Here is an 18,001-nt window from a genome sequence, read left to right on the forward strand (position 1 = left end):
TAAAATCTCTTGAAGGGCAACCTTAAAGGGGGAACTCTGGTTTCCAAACAAAAATTAGTTAAAGAGCCCCACACAACACAGAAACCCCCTAATATACCTATCACTGTAATTTGTTATATGCTGAATTCCAGCTTATAAACAGTTTTTCTCTTTCTGCCTCATTTTGAAACCTGGCAGGGGAGGAGGGTCTAAAACATTGACGTTACAGTTGTAACAACTTCTCCACCACAGACAGCATGCAGGAGCTACATAACCCACAATGCATTGCACTGTTATGTTACCTTCCTTATTAACATCACATGTGCTGGGGATTGTGGGAATTGGAGGATGCAGGCTGAGGGCAGTTGACTACTGTTACATTTTTTTTTGAGTCTCAAAGTAGTCAGCCAGGTAACTGTTCCAAAAAATATCATTACATTAAAAATCAGAAAAATGCATATTTTTAATGTATATAGCAAACTTGCTTGAAATTATGTTTACTTTTCAAAGAGCTAAGTTGTGTTTGGGTGGTGTCCCCCTTTAAACATTATTATTATTATTAACATTTATTTATAAAGCACCAACATATTCTGCAGCGCTGTACAATAAGTGGGTTTCATACATTGGACATGCAGAAGAGAGCCCTGCCCAAAAGAGCTTACAGTCTACAAGGAGAAAGGGTTGAGACACAAGGTAAATGGGCATGACCAGATTTGTGCACAGGGTTTTGCTAAACTAGATTAGGGTAAGCCTCTCTAAATAAGGGAAGCAACATGGCTGACAACCTCCAGTGCATGTGTAAATGAAAAATGTGCGACCGTTTTTGGTGTGCACTAGGCATTTCCCAAATAAAAAGTAAACCGTTACTTGAGCAGGAAGCTGTAATAGAGCATGCCAGATGTGAGTGGTCAGAGGCGAGCAGTAACAAACTTTGTCAGATATGATTGGCTAGAGAGGAACATGGGTTCTACCTGTAGTTTGAGCATTTCTTCCTGCACAGTTTGCTTAATACAGAGGTGGGTTTTTCCCTTTCCTGTTCTTTTTTATTGCTCTTCTGTTGTGAGTCATAAATCTATAATTATAAACACAGTTATTTTTTTGGCGCCTGAAATACTGTTGTGCCTCAGACCAGACGATTGCTAAAGATATCACAAGGGCTGCTCCAAAGCACAGCTCTATACTGTGTGTTTTTTAGATCCTTCTTTGTCTAAATGTGATCAGAGCTTTTGCCATTTTGCCACAAAATGTTTTCTGTTTAAAGAAAAAAAATGTCAGAACAGAATTAAATGGGACATTAAATAACCTTGCTTACAATCGGGGGAGTCAGTACCTTACACCAGAAGACACATAGAGCTACTAGTAGCAGCTACTTTTACATAGCTACTAAACACTAGAAAATACCCTGCCATAGACAATACTGAGAATTGCCTCTGCTAAAACACATGTAAAGACAGTTATCAGTAAATGATCAGCGTTGTCTATTTTAGTTCACCATAACAATTGCCACAGGCATAGATTTAGTGGCTCAGATCAGTCCAGAACTACAATTTAGGCCCAGAGAGATAAATAGGCAGGAATTACATAAGTGCACATGGATTGGATAGGAACACTGCGAGTATCTGTAAGGGTTAAACTAGGTTGGTACATTTATGGCAACATATTGACTGCGTTTATCTACGTTACACTGCTGAGGAGCCTACTAACTTTTCACATAAACACACAATTTGTAGCAAATATTAACACAATTTTAGTCTCATGATGGGAGGGTTTTCAGGGCGTCGAGCAATGGTTTGAATTAGTAGGACAGAGATTGCTATGGCTGGAAGCATAAATGTATTTATATAGTGTACATTGCTGGGGAATGCACTCCTAGAGCATATTAAGTGAAAAACAAGAGAAGAATATGGATCCAGACTATAAATATTTGGCAGTGATTCAGTGTCCCCTTACAGACAAGGGTCGTAGATGGAGAAACATTCAGTCTTACTCATGAATGGAATAAAAATAAAAATATTTGCTGCTTTGGATCTTGAGATTTTTATAGCAAGCAACGGCCTCTGTAAGACAGATAGGGAAAGTAGAGGCCTCCGTGTGGGGATTCTGCATGTTTGCCTCATGCAAAAACAGTCATTATTTTCTGGGATCTATAAGGAAAATAACCCCAAAAAAGCAGTCAAATCCTTGTAGTCCTTAGGACATATAATGTGCTGTAACCTGCGTTTAACAGACAGCCCAGCCAATACAGAACAACAGCAAACACTTGGTAGCATTTAGTTGGGCGTGGGTTTCTGCAAGACATTGTAAAATGATTCTGGGAGTATGGAAAAGTTTTGTGTGTTTGTACTTACTGATGAATTTGGCATATAACTAAAATAGACATTTGCTTTGTAAAGATAGAGTCTCTATCATATGTTGGAAGGCATGGTACGCCCCACAGAGGCATGGACTGATGTGAATGATGAACGAGCTCCGTAAAGCAATGCGTAAATGTGTCCGTGCTATAGGAAAAAGACCAGTAATAAACCCCACCTGCTCTTTTAGGTTATTAAGAATTCATAATGGCTTAACCAATCACTAGTCAGTTTTTACACAGTTTTGTTGTCGTGCAGTAGCTGAGCTTAGCATTTCCGTTTTCAGTCAGTATACAGGTATGGGATCTGTTATCGAAAGCCCATTTCCCATAGACTCCATTTTAATCAATTCATCCTTTTTCTCTGTAATAATAAAACAGCACCTTGTAATTGATGCCAACTAAAATATAATGAATCCTTATTGGATGCAAAACAATTCTATTGGGCTTAATTAATGTTTTACTGATTTTTTAGTAGACTTAAGGTATGGAGATCCAAATTACGGAAAGACCCCTTATCCGGAATACCCGAGCATTTTCGATAATGGGTCCTATACCTGTACCACCAGTGCCCACCAGGGTTCACTGAAATTAACTTAGTAGATGTCACCAAGGTGTTCAATGATTATATAAAGGCACCAAGCTGAAGGCCAATTGTTTTCCTACAGATAATGGAACGCCAAGGTGACTTCTTATATCCTCATAGGTATAGGATATATTTTAGAGGATATTTGTGGCTCTATTGTATAACATTGGGAATATTGTAGCATTATATATTAAGTTCTATGACCATATAAAAGAACAAGACTGCAGACTGAGTGCTGAGGTCATGGAACATGAATGACGTCTTATATCCTCATATTTTACATCAGGGGATACAATTTTCTATGTGAATCATGCAACACAAATTAAGTTCAGATTTTAGTATTCTTCCGACAAATGTTTGATTATCAATCGTACGTTTAAATGCAACAATCTAAAACTGCTAAAAATAACAAGTCGGAGGATGTTCTGAACATAATTGACAACCTTCATACCAAAGTGATTTCCGGAAATGCACTGTAGGCCAACCAAAGATAATTTCAGATATTTTTTGAACCTGTCCAATCTACTAACCAACCAATCACCATAGTACAAAAATTATTGGGATGATAATTCAGAGTCCACACACGGTCTGAATAAAGTACCCAAACGTAAGGACATTATAAGTCACTGAGGAGTTTCACGACCATATAAAAGCACAGGTTTAAAGTTATCCGAAAACCCGTTATCCAGAAAGCTTAAAATGATGGGAGGGCTATCTTCCATACAGTCCTTTGTAATTAAATAATTCCCATTTCAAATAATGATTTCCTTTTTCTCTGTAAAAATAAGGGCACCGTGTTCTTCTTGGTAACTAAGCTGAATTTATTCATATTGAAAACAAACCTATTGGGTTTATTTAATGTTTAAATTATTTTTTAGCAGTCTTAAAGTATGGAGATCCAAAATCAAGAAATGCCTCTTATCTGCAACACACATTCTGGGTAACAGTTCCCATAACCGTATTAAAAGTTATCCCTAACATAGCCTATGACCTGTATACAAATATTGGTCCTATGGCCTTGGCCAATGGATAGTCATTGACTTCCTCAGTTTATTATATTTCTATTTTACAATGCGGTGGGGCACTTAAAGTTCCTTCTTAAAATTGAACTTAATAGGTATGAAATTAGCAGGTTCTCTCCTAAACTTAAATGTGTCCAGGATTCCTTCTGTTGTACAAATGCACCTATGGAGTTAAAATAGTTTTGCAGAATGTTTATTCAGTTTTGCCACCGACAAGCACCACACATTGTGGCATATTTAGGCTTTAGTGCAGATGTGAGAGATTTATTAGGGGGCTGCAAGAACAGACACTGAATATGTTTCATCTCTAAAAAATTCATCTGGGGAGGTCAGGAGTGGGATTCCCAATTGGAAACACATTCATTACTGGTAAAAACAGCATCTGCTTTGAACGTGGCAGTGAAAGTGCAGTTTATATGACCGAATGTGTAAATTACATTTTTTTTTTACTTATTTACTTTAGCTCCACAGAGAATCTGGGGAGTGGAAATAATGACAAGTCAAATATAGTAGAATTGTGGATCACAAGCACTTTTACCCACTTTTACTTTAAATGGGCAGTAATACGGAAAAAAGGTTTTTATAAGTATTTAAACATGATGTACAGTTACCCTCCACTTTTCCAAACTGTGTCTTTGCATCGGAAAGTCTAATATAGTTTATAAGGCCTTGGGTGCAGCTATTTATATTCTGGTAAGGCCGCAGGGCTGCATAGCAAATAACAGACAAGTTGTTGACAACAAAATGTTTTAGTCATTAATTAAACAAGATGTCATTCTTTGCTCTCTGCGCAGCTATAGGTTGAGAAGTTGCTGACAAGATTTTACTTGCAGATGCATGGGCGGGGAGGGGGGGGCAAAGGCATCAAGCAAAAACAAACTGGTTTTATAATAGTTGTTTAACTAGGGGGACTGTTTAAAAGAGCACAAACCATGAAAATCTGCCTTGTATAATGACGGGAACAATTTTTTGGCCACACCCATTTCACCAACACATGCCCCAGAGATGCCAGTATAATTACTACAAAAATGGATAATAAGCATTTTAACCCCAGATGTACCAGTATAATTCCTACAGAAAATCATACCTCCCAACATTTGAAAAATGTAAAGATGGACAAAAAAGATTGAATTAAAATGGTGGGTATATGGGCTGTCCGACTGAGGGGACACATCAACGAGCCGATGCGGGCCCCGATCCAATGGGAAAATCAAACCTGCCTGGCTGAGATCTGCCCAATTTTAGGCCAGATATCGCTCGGGCAGGCTGAAATCTGCCTGTGGCCACCATTAGTGTGCTTCCAGATTAAACCGTTACTTAGTCCCATCCCTAGCTGAGGGAGCTGTGCCACTTTTTTATTTATTTATTGAGATGCAACTCTATTAAGTTAAACTAAACAAATGCAAGCAGAAATAGCAGGCTAACCAGCTGATAGGGTGCATATTGTGTGTTAGCATTATCATATGCCATCTGTGTTGGAAATGCTGAATGGTAGCACAGTATGTTCAGCACTTGTGTATATACTCGAGTATAAGCCGATCCGAATATAAGCCGAGGTACCTAATTTTACCTAAAAAAACTGGAAAAACTTATTGACTCGAGTATAAGCCCCCCCCCACCCGTGGACGTGCGTGCATTGCGTGCATGCTGCTGAAATTCCTGGCTTGAAAGGAGGCTTTCTGAAGTAGGCTGTATACTTATATAGGGGAAAACAGGCAGCAGCTCTGCTTGCAGTGCTCCTTAGTAAGTCAGGCATATAAATGTGGCCATCTGTACTGCTGAAAATCATGTGTTTTCTTTAAAAACCCTTTAGCCACCTTAAGTAGTAAGGGGTCTTGTTTTGATTCAATTGTAGGATCTGTACCACTACAGTTCAGTTAAAAGCACTACACAACTAAAGGGGACAGCTTTCATTAGCTAATAGCGTATATACATAGCCTGTACTCACCTTGCTGTACTGTACTTCTATGGGCTCTCAGTAGCAGGGACATCTTGATCCTGTAATTTTCAAGACTTGCCCCCACAAATTTTCAGTCTAAGGTCTGGTCTTAAGCTCCCTCCATCTTACCCTTAATCACAACTTGTTTCATAGTCTCTGCCAGTGAAAAGCATCCCCCCCTACATAATGCTACTGCCACCATGGTTTTATCACTGGGATGGTGTTCTCAGGGTGTAGTCGGCATGTGTGCGCTCAGGTCCCGACGTGAAGGTAGTTAACGCCAGGCCACACGACTACAGCATTCGCCTGTTCATCGCGCAAGCCACACAACCACCCCCCGTGTCGTCGCCCGTTTGCGTGCACGCTCGTGTGGCCAGGCAGCTTAATAGGTAGGTGTTTAAGAATAAAATACAAACACACACTACCAGCTGCGAGCGGCCGAAGGTACCATCACGGGGGGGCTGGTTGGAGGCTGCAAACGAGTGCGCACGGCAGCACAGGAGCTTACGCCCATGGGGGGGTGGGGTTTGGTTGTACATTGAATGAGATCTTCAAATACCGTATATACTCGAGTATAAGCGCGAGTATAAGCCGAGGGCGACTTTTTCAGCACATTTTTGGTGTTGAAAAACTCGACTTATACTCGAGTATATACGGTATATGAATAAATATGCCTGAACAATGATGTTTTCTCAACATTCCAGCTGTTTAGTATGTAGTCTTGACCATTTACATGAAACTCTGCCCTCCCTCATCTCTTCATATTAAGGCTAAGGGCACACATAGTGGCTCCCCTGATACTGCCTCCTACTGTTCACTACTTGCTGTCACTACTCATTTTCACAAGGTGGGTTTTAGTACTGATTTCTTCTTTTGTTTCATCACAGAATGGGGTCTAAACCTAAATCCTGATCTGATGTAAAATTACTTGCTTCTCTGAGTATTTTTGCAGTTTACCTCCATTTCCAGATTGCAGTTTTAGACTAATACCAGGCTTTTTCTTCAGCAGCTCTTTTTCAGACTCTAGTGCAGGTAATGTATAGTCAGTTAGAGTTGCTGACACTCTGGGTTCTCTAATACTAGCCATAGGCATGGAATATCCCCTGATATGAGCCACATTTAACATCCTCTACCCCATAGCTGTAGCCAAAATGACTGTATTCGATATTTGATAATAGCCGTGTATTGCTTCTTCCATGGGTGTCCCACTTCCTATACATGTCTGTGTGCGTCTGTTCAGCACAGACCAGATGTTAGTGTGTATTGGTGCCTGCAGCCAAGAAAGTGCTGCTTGATTTAATTGGACCTCATTAGGGAAGTAACGCAATTTCCCATGTCAGTAAATAAAATCTGCTGCTAAACCTTGGCTCCAGTATCTGGTCTGTGTATGCTTATATGGCTCAGTCTGTTCAGCATGGAGACTAGAAATAGGCCACTGTTGCAGTCAGTTTGGTTTATTTGCACACAAATAAAGATTATCTTATTATTAATAATAATAATAATATTATGTGTAAAGCACCAACATATTTTGCAGCGCTGTACAATAGAATGTGGCTTCACAGACTACAGCATGGACACCACAAGTTACTGGACTTTGTTGTAACTTACACTGCTTTTCTATTGTAGACATAACTATATGCAAACTGTGAGAATCTTGCACAACCTCTATGATAATAATGTGATATACTGCATCAGATGCATTATGGAAGAACATTCTGTGACACTGAAATACATATGTATATTTATAGATATTTTACTGATGCTGGGTTTATGCAGAATGGAATTCATTATCTTTTGCTTATTTACTCTTTGTACTTTTAAACCATTAAAGTAGTAGGTCACCTTAAATGAATTTTTAGTATGATAGGAGTATTCTAAGGCATTTTGCAATTAGTCTGTCTTTTATTATTCTGTAGTTTCTTAATTATAAACATTTTTTTGTTCTGTAACAATTTTACTCTTTCAGCCTTGGAATAGAGACTGATATCTGGTCACTAGGTATTAATCACCCTAGCAGCCAGTTCGCAATTTGAATATCACAACTGAAGAGGATGTAGGGGTGCCTGAATAGATAAAGAGAGCAGTAAAATTCAAAATGAAAATGATTGCAGCTTTTAAGTCAATTTTTTTGTTTGTCAGGGTATGTGATCCCAATAACCCGCATAGTTATGGAACCTGAGGGCTATGAGCGTGCAGGGGCATGGCAGAGTGACAGCCAATAAGGGGTTAAAAGTAGTGTAAGTACAGTAGTTCAGGGATAGGTTAAGTACAGTCACAGGGGCACGCTATTTGCTATATATATTGATTGGTTGTTAAGGGGGTCAGCTGGTGGTAACGGTCTAAGCCCGGGAAAATCTATGGGTGTAAAAGCTGTATTCCTGTGGGATACCTGCACTCGCCCACCCACCCAATTTTATTGTTAACTTTTGGGGTGGAATGTTTATCAAAAAAAAAAAAAAGGGTATTGTCGCAGCAATATGTTTATGGTAACTGGGATTTTTCCTTGGAGGGTAATTGTTACATGGTGACAAGGCGGCCTGCTGTGTAGGTTGTTATCAGGGGCTGGCTGGTACAACGGGTTGTTTGATACGGTAACAATTAACCAGTTATTTTTATTGTTGTTATACATTAAAATTAATAAAGCTGCTGCGTCCTTTTATCCCCACCAATTCATTTGTATGCCTCATTTATTCTTTACTGTAAAGTGCTGTCAACGCTTCCCATAGGCTTATAATTAGAAAACCACATAAAGAGCAGCTGAAAAGTTGGTAGGAATACCAAATTCAAACTGGGGTATCAAGGTCAGAATTGCTGCAGGTCTCTGTGCTTCGAAACGCACTGTCCCAAACAATATAGTGCTGAATGTGTTAGTCCAACCCTATATTCATTAGGGGTGGGAGGCACATAGACACTTGCACCCTAGGGAAAAATAAATGAGCCCCATTTAGATACCTGTAGAATGCTGTAGATCCGGGATCCCCAACTCCCCCCAAGGGCTAAGGCAGCCTCTATGCACACTATCAGCTTACAAGGGGCTTTGGTAGTAAATCTTGTTTTTATTCAACCAAAACTTTCCTCCAAGTCAGGAATTCAAAAATAACTCCCTGGTTTGGGGGCACTGAGAGCAACATCCAAGGGGTTGGTGAGCAACATGTTGCTCCTGAGCCACTGGTTGGGAATCACTGCAGATGATTAAAGTCAGGTCACTTATGTTTTTGGATGTGAAATAAACTTCTATGAAAGTGGGCCCTGAATGTAAGATTCTCAGGTAGGCCCAGCCCAACAAGTGAAGTACAAAAGCTATATACTTGTAGCTACTGAGTATTCACTATGTATTCACTTTATGTAACTGAACTGCATATGTCCTGCTGTTCACTAATCTCTTATATGTTTTCCTGTAGGGAACCTATTGGAAGGAAGAAGCTGGGTAAGTCTACATTTAACTTTTCAAATAATCTTTGTAATAGGTATAGAGAATAAGCCCAGAAATCACGGAATGTTTGCTGTTTGGTGCTACTTTAATCTGTGCTCCCAAACATTGTTTCTTCAAAAGTACAGTTTATGCAGCCTCTTTTTCCTTTTTATCAGGGTTTTTCAAGAAAACATCTCCTCTTAGAACAGGTAGTGTCTGGTGTGCATTAGCATCTCCATCTCTTTAAATCACACAATTCCTTAATACAGAAGTTTTGGGGGGAGATTTCAGTTGTGGCATTTGGGTGAGGCTCAGCTCTCTGGGGGCAGTAAATGTCATGACAAATTCCAAAGGCCCAGTCCTGCCATGGAAACACAATTTATCTCCATAGAAACCATTGATTCTGGCTCAAAATAAAGGTAATTTTATTTGTTCTTGCCCTTTTTCATTTCCCTCTTTGTTAAGGGATAGAGATTGTTAAATATGCGTCAGTCGGGTCCTCCACCCTAAGAGGTATTTTTGCACAATGAAAGACAGTGTTATTGTATGTTCCATATATACATCCATTAAACATTTTCAATGGGTTTAAAGTGGTTTGTAAAAGTTTTTGATGGTGACAACAGTGTCTATCTCTTTCTGTTCTCTGGGTCAGTGGTGTAACTATAGGGGACATGTAGACCCCAAATAAAGAAAAGGCAGGCACTCCAGGATTTCAGTGAAAAAGAATGCAGTTGTTCACGAAAGAGTGTTGTAAAAACACAAAAAGTTTATTATACTAACACATAGTACATTAAGCCTTACGCGTTTCGTACCTCACGGTACTTAATCATAGGCTGTGGGGTCATGTAGACCCCACTGCCGGGGAGCCAGGGGACAGGAGGCCTGGACCACAGCATCTGCTTGCTCTAGCTATAGAGAAATCCCCCCCAATTAGGCGCTCTCCGATTTGAGCAGGTGAGTGGGGGATGCCATTGTGCTCATTGAGGGCCAGGTGTGGGTTGCAAACAGGAAGCAGCAAGGGGTACAGGTTGTAATGAGCGCTGGGCATGGGGGTCCTGTGCCATGAAGTTAAGTCACTGCCTTATGTCTGACCCTTAAACCAATGTTACAGTAGTCTGTGCTCCTTTATTAGCTGGCAACATTGTTTTAGGAGTCAGAGCCAGGAGTACAGAGAATGTAAATACTGGATATACTCTAGTATAAGCCGATCCGAATATAAGCCGAGGTACCTAATTTTACCTAAGAAAACTGGAAAAACATATTGACTCGAGTATAAGCCTAGGGTGGGAAATGCAGCCGCTACTGCAAGTTGAAGTGATATAACCCCCCCTCCCAGCAGCCAATTAGCAGAACAATGTGAAAGCATCAAGATAGCGGCTCCCAGTAGATATCAGAATAGCACGCAATAGTAAGAAATCCAAGTCCGGCTTGGGGCTCCTCCAGTTACATGGGAGTAGGAAAAACAATAGGTTAGCTGAAAGCAGTTCTAATGTGTAGCACTTGCTCCTTCTGAAAGCTCAGACCCAAGCACAATGCACTGAGATGGCGCCTACACACCAATATTACAACCAAAAAAATACATTTGTTGGTTCAAGAACACAATTTTAATGCGCAACGAGTGCATTGCATCTGCGAATCCATATACCATATGTACGAGAGTATAAGCCGAGGGTTACTTTTTCAGCACATTTTTAGTGCTGAAAAACTCGGCTTATACTCGAGTATATATGGTACCTAGATACTGCTTTTAATAGACATTTACAAATACTGTAGCATTAAAATAATTGAAAATGTTTTAGAAAGTTGCTTAGAATTTTCTTTCATTATGCAAAAAAAAAAAACCCTCACAATTTTGGATGAAGGACCGATTAAAAGCTGAAATAATGTACTTTAGGTTTATTTATTGTCCCTTGTATCATGATTGCAGCAAGCAGTAGTATGGGATGCCATGGTGCCAAGCTTATAGCTTATTACTTTCCCTTTAAAATTGGACATTTTTAATTTATAGCAGATGCACAGCTATCCAACCTGCACACAGACAGCTGCTCTCATCCTTTTGGCTCTGATTAATGTTGGCTTGGTTTCTTTCCTGGGTGTAAATGTCTAATATTTTTTCATTAACAGTCTCCTTTGGATTCTAAATAACTTTGCACTTGGCTGGTGTCCTGTATTCTGTAACGGTTGATTAATGGGTGATTTTTATCATCATAAAGGGGGCATGAGATATAGCTGTCCAGGAGTGGGCAAATGATTGTGATGTAGCTTGGTTTGATCTGATTGCAGAAATATATTCCAAGTATCCCCTTTGTGCCTTAAGTCCTGAATGTAGAACTCAGCATAGGAATAGAAAAAATAGTATGTTATGTACAGATTAGTTTGTCTTTCTGTTTTTCTACAAATGATGCTTTAATAAGAATTGAAAATGTTTCTATTATTTTCAGGTTTCAGATAACTGCATTCAAAACAGATCATTTTAATATTGTTGCAATTAGTTTTCCAATTACAATCTGACCCTGTATCTGTAGCTTTTGCTATGAAGCTGCAAAGTCTGCACCAGTCCTATACTGCCCTCTAGCTGTGTTGCTGCAAAATAACAATATATATGTACTTCATTACTGTTTCCAGTCTTCATCTGTGATAAATGGGCACAGAAATACAACAAGCTTTTTTATAAAACATGCCAGAACTGTGTACAGAGATATATGCAAAAAAATATTATATTTAAGGGTCTCTGCATGGATAAGACCACCTTAATGTGTGACAAATAGGGTCTTAAGTAAGAGGGACATTATACGTTACTTAATTGTCCCAATATATAAATAAGGGGGTATATTTTGAGTAGCTAAGCATTTAGAAAACTGTAGTTATTGTACTGTAATAAGACCATTGTGCAGCTAGTGAGGAGCGGGTTGACCTGAAATCGGTGGGATGCAATTTTTCTTGTAGTTTTAGGCTACAACTAAATCTTTCCTGTGCAGGTTAGAGTGGCTGGTAAATCCTAACCCCAAATTCTGTGATATCTTTCTTTGGCACAGAAAAAAAGGACTGCGCACTGCAGGGTAATTTGGGTGGAAGTCATTCATAGAATGCATAGGGACAGGTTTTGGGTTCTTTTTTTTTTTTTTAGCTGCTTATTCCTAGCGTACATATAACATTTAAAATGATAGGTTTTTTTTTGTTTAACTAAATTAATTAAGTATTCTGCCATTAGTGTTGTTTTAGTAAGGACTAAAGAGCAATGCCAGTTCCCACATGTATTTAACGTTTCGCATATGTAGAAATTTAGTAGAAATTCCAAAGTTTAATGGAAAATGTTTTTCTTATTATGTGTTAAATGTGTTATATTTGACTATTAAAAAACAGTTCCTAGGTCTGCCTACATATGCACAAATAGCACAGCCATGCTCTGTTTGTTCAATACTTTTGGCAGGTGGCGACTCTTCCTCATCTGATGCTTTAGTCCTTGATCAGTATGTTGTGGTGGCAGCTTATGAGAAACAGGAGAGCTCAGAGATCAGCCTGCAAGTGGGACAAGTTGTCGATATCATTGAGAAAAATGAGTCTGGTAAAATGCACTTTGTTTTCTTGTAGCTTGCAATAGATGATAAGTACTGAGCCAGGGAGAATAGAAACTAATATGAACATGTAATCCCTCTGTTGGCATTATGGTACATTTGTATTTAGAAATAATTTATTCCCAGCTATCCACAGCTGGAGTGCATGGACTTTCATCATATAACATGGCCGCCTCTCAGTGCCATGGCTTATGTGAAAGTTCTGCTTAGAGTCCCTGAAAATAAAGGATTGTAGAAGAAGCCTAAACTTTGTGTGCCTTTTATTTTGTCATGGAACATTATGGTGACATCTGTTTGCTAATAATTTACAAAAGATAAAGTATTTTACAAACCAAAGTTGATTGAAACATTAACTGAAGACTTCTGTGCAGCACGGAATATTATAGCAATGCAAGACAGACCTATGATTATAAAATTATTAGTGCAACATAGGCATACTTACATTCACTGTAGTATACAGAGATTCATGAACTGGCCAGCAGGTTATTGTTCTGCTTAGTGTGTTTGAACACACCATTCAGCATAGGTTGGTTGGAGAGGGAGAAAAGCAAAGTAAATAAATATTTCTAAAAAAAAAGGTACAATTTAAGGAAAAACAATAGAAATAAGAGGGTGGGCTGAAGAGTATCAGAAACAGAAGGAGATCAATGTGAGGAAGTGACAGAGAGAACAGAAAGCTGGAATGTAGACAGGAGATGACGTACAGTCTGTAGGAAGAGGGTGAGAGTGACACTGGGTACAAAAGGGACAGAGAATGAGGAGTCAAATGCAATAAGGTGAGTGAGGGAGATAAAATCATATAAACTAATATGAAAGAGGGATACAGGGGAGGTGAGGAAAGCTGTGCCGGTTAAGAATGGAGGCAGAGTTGAAGTGCTTTCTATTAATCAGGTATATATTGCATTCATCAAATAATTAAGCTTTTTTGGAGGCTATTTATTCATCTTAATGGGTCTCAAGAAAGACTCTTAAAGCTGCTAGGTTTATTTGTGTTGCAACTGACCTCTGATATTCCCTTTTTGACCCAATATGAGTTCAGAGGTAACCCTCTGTCTGTGTTTAAGCAACGGTCATATTGCAACCATTTGTAAATGTGCAACAGAATAAAAGCCTGTTCCATTAGTGTTAGGAAATTTAGTTGTTAGAGATAGGGAAGAAGCTTAGAGAACAGTTGGGTAGAAGTACAGCAAGAAAATGGAGATAGTGAAGAAAGGACTTTTGAAATATTCATGTAGGTTCAAGAGATGTTCATGTTGTTAGTTATCAGTTGAGATACCAAAATATTAATATTAAAGAAAGTATGTTCATCCTAACACTTAGGTTTGCATTATGGGTTGTACTCCTATTGTGTTACATTGGTACTCCCATAAAGAATGATAAAGCTTAGGAAAAAGGAAATACGTGGCAAACGAAGTATATTAAGGCATATATGACATGCAGAGATATGCACTCAAACAACATAGCTGTCATCATGTTTAAAAGAGAAGGAAAGTCATTTTGGCATTTTACTGCCAATAGATTAACCACATTAGTGCACACTAGAACGCTATATTTATTCTGCAGAAAGCAAAGAAGACTTAGAAGCTCCCTCCCTTTGTTTAAGATTGCAGATGCCATTTTAGCTTGGTCTCCATAGCTTCCTGCTTTAGCTTTAGCCCTTGGTAGCTCAGATTACACATTTCTAAGGAGGAGGGGGGAGTGAGTTTTATAAATTCTTATGGGAGGGAGGAGCTTTAGCCCTTGGTAGCTCAGATTACACATTTCTAAGGAGGAGGGGGGAGTGAGTTTTATAAATTCTTATGGGAGGGAGGAGCTTTAGCCCTTGGTAGCTCAGATTACACATTTCTAAGGAGGAGGGGGGAGTGAGTTTTATAAATTCTTATGGGAGGGAGGAGCTTTAGCCCTTGGTAGCTCAGATTACACATTTCTAAGGAGGAGGGGGGAGTGAGTTTTATAAATTCTTATGGGAGGGAGGAGCAGGAGAAGGGAGAGAGGAGAGAGCTGGTCAGACTCTGTGCCCAGGAATGAAGGATTTTCTGAGAGAGGAAGTCAGATACCCAAGAACATGTTTACAAAAAAGGAGACAAGAAATCATTTGTATTTTTTGATAGAGGACGCAGTGCAGCGTTTCTGTGAGTGCTTATGGCTGTATTTACATAGACCTTTCTGATAAAGCTTACTTAGTCTCAAGCCTGACCACAATTTTTGCACTTAAATCTGAATATGCCAATAAGGATTACATTTCCATTTTATTGAAATGTTTTTGTGTAGGATTTACCCTATGTATGCCTGTTTATTTTAGGGTGGTGGTTTGTGAGCACCGCAGATGAGCAAGGCTGGGTCCCTGCTACCTGTTTGGAGGCTCAAGATGGTGGCCAGGATGACTTTGCCATTCAGCCTGAAGAAGGTATCACTAATATGTGAATTCTCCTGTGTTCCTCAGTGTATAACACAGAATACAGAGCTAGGTTTGCACTTGGGTAAATGCACCACTAAAGGTTTTGTTATAAATTACTGGAAAGATTCAAATAGTGTTTCCTCTCTTCAATCAGAGCTTTGTCTGTGTTAATATATGTTTGTCATATGTCCTCCGTAAGTTCAACTAAATTGTCTGAAAATGTCTTACTACCTTCCATGTAATACCTAGCTGAATCATAACATATATCAGTCAGTGCAGTCTTTGTGCCTCCATAACCGTTTGCATGAGCAAAGCATTAAAGTGACCAAAGTGTGAGTTTATGTGGCTCAAGGAACAAGTATCTACAGAGTGTGACTCCTCGCCGCACCCTGTTCATAAGGGGGTTATTCTGAGAACCATTGCAGTCCCTCACTTCCTGTTTTGTCACTTCCCAACATGCTCCCAGCCCCTTGGAGATACTGGTCCTTGCCCAGACATGTCGGCCGCCGACGGACCCTTGGGGATTTGTACAGCAGTGGATGGGGTCCAGGTGCAGAGAGGCTTGTTTTATTGTCTTTGTTTCCTGTTTCTTTCTCTGACCTTGTTTGCATGTGCTGCAGCCATTGGTGTATGCATGCCCTGCACGGGATAGACTTTTCTGGCAAGCAAAAAATAAATAAATAAACGATTCTGCACGTCTAAGGCATGTTTCTTAGTTGCAACATGCTATAAACAAGAACAACCATTTGAATACTAAATCCAGCCCATAGCACTTAACATCTTGAGTTCTGAGATACAGCACTGATAATTTAAGTGGTTTACTGAATCTTTGCAAAAAAGAAATAAGAAGTGGCCTTTAGCCGCAAAGGCTACATACAACTGAATACAAAACATACAGTGTGACTCCTTTGTGGTTTATTATTTATGCCTTGTTTTTCAACGCAGAAGAGAAGTATATCGTGGTCTACCCCTATACAGCGAGAGACCAGGATGAAATCACCCTAGAAAAAGGATATGTTGTAGAAGTTATTCAGAAGAACCTAGAGGGATGGTGGAAAATCAGGTAAATGTGGGAAGTGATGCCAATTGTCTTGGAGACCTTAAAGGAAAACTATACCATATATCAGTAAATATTGCCATGTTACATCATTTACTGCCATTTTGTGATGGTGTGGGATCAAAATATTTGTCTATTAAATGGCCGATGTGACCTAACATGTAAGTGTGCCCTTGGATTGTGTGTGTGCACTGTGAAGGGATCTCGAGGTAACGCCACGTATTCCGTGGGGAATGCTTACGCTTGCTTGCTAGGCATCTGGCCAGGGGACATACCAACTCAGGTTCTGGCAAGACAATACACTGATAGAGATCTTTGTCAATTAACAGGTTTCCAGTTCTCATGTCTCTATGAATACTTGTCTCTATGAAACCAACAAACTAGTACTGACTAAAATCACAACCTGTTTTGTATAGCTTTAGATAGAAAGTAAACAAAGGAATAGGAAAAAATATTCTCCATATATTCCAATTAATATAAATAAGAAATCACCCACAAGTTTCACACTAAGCTTCATGCCAGGACCCCTTTCACTGGTTTGGGATCCCTAGGAAGGGAGTGTGGCCATGATACCTTTTTCAGCAGAGCTATAGCTTTTAATAACAATACAAAACGCTGCAGTTTTATCATCAGTTTTCATCATCATCATCAGGCCAGGCAAGAAGTATGGTGGCTTCTATTGTCTTTTGCCAAATACAGTTATCAACAACTTCACTATGCACAACTTCGATACAATTTTAAGTTCCTGTAAGCAGACCATTGTGCAAAACTCACACTCATGTTTCCCCCTTGTGCTGCCCCCATTCCTCTTTATTGCCCAGCACACCTTGTAGCACCACCACCTGTGCTTCTGCCCCCTAACCCTTGGGTAGTTCTGCCCTTGTTAAAGGAATACTGTTATGGGAAAAAAATGTTTTTTTCAGATTTTTTTTATTTAATTTTGAAATTTCACATAGAGCTAGTCATATTCTTCATTTCCCAGGGTGCCACAACCATGTGCTCTGATAAGCTTCAGTTACACTTTACTGCTTAGCTGCAAGTTGGAGTGATATCACTCCCCTCCCAGCGCTGGCTCCTTCTGAAAGCTCAGACTCAGGCACAAGGCACGGAGATGGCGCCTACACGCCAATATTACAGCTAGAAAATAATTAATTTGTTGGTTCAAGATTAACATTTTAAATGGTAGAATGAATTATTTGCTATGTAAACAGTGTAATTTTGAAATAAAAAGTATGCCATAAAAATGACCGGATCCCTTTAAGTGCTGTAAATAAGCTCTAAGAATGATAAAGGCTAGGAATGATGGTTCACTAAATAATAAGCAGGAACATTCCACGTGTTAAAAAGAATAGAAATAGGCAGTAATGGTAAATAATTTCCAGAGTAAATACAAACAACTCTCTGAGATGGCTTTTGATCCAGTGCCACTTAAATCAATACTGTATAAATGAAAGTCGACTAGTCTAGGGAACTTTACATGTAATTGGAATTAATATTAGATTTCAAAGGGTATTTATTAGTGGTTCATTCATTTGCCTGTTATTATATGCAGTGATCTACAGGATTTGTTAATAAATGGCTGAGCAGTAAAGAAGAAAATATCTTTTTATAAAAAAAAAAAACTGCTGGCCAGAAACATTTATTTGACCCAGTTTATTATATATGGTGGGGTGTGTTTAGTCT

The 18,001-nt window shown here is 39.2% G+C and overlaps 1 protein-coding gene across 1 annotated transcript in view; it reads left to right on the forward strand.

The window, feature by feature from the left end:
- Nucleotides 1–18,001, forward strand: part of sh3pxd2b (SH3 and PX domains 2B) — a 95,169-nt gene that overhangs the window by 70,268 nt on the left and 6,900 nt on the right. Inside the window, 5 exon segments of the mRNA NM_001016567.2 lie at nucleotides 9,278–9,303; nucleotides 9,465–9,497; nucleotides 12,719–12,853; nucleotides 15,166–15,203; nucleotides 16,164–16,324. Of these exon segments, the coding sequence (NP_001016567.2) occupies nucleotides 9,278–9,303; nucleotides 9,465–9,497; nucleotides 12,719–12,853; nucleotides 15,166–15,203; nucleotides 16,164–16,324 (393 nt within the window).

The sequence above is a fragment of the Xenopus tropicalis genome, chromosome 3 (assembly GCF_000004195.4).
Source record: "Xenopus tropicalis strain Nigerian chromosome 3, UCB_Xtro_10.0, whole genome shotgun sequence".
Lineage (NCBI taxonomy): Eukaryota > Metazoa > Chordata > Amphibia > Anura > Pipidae > Xenopus > Xenopus tropicalis.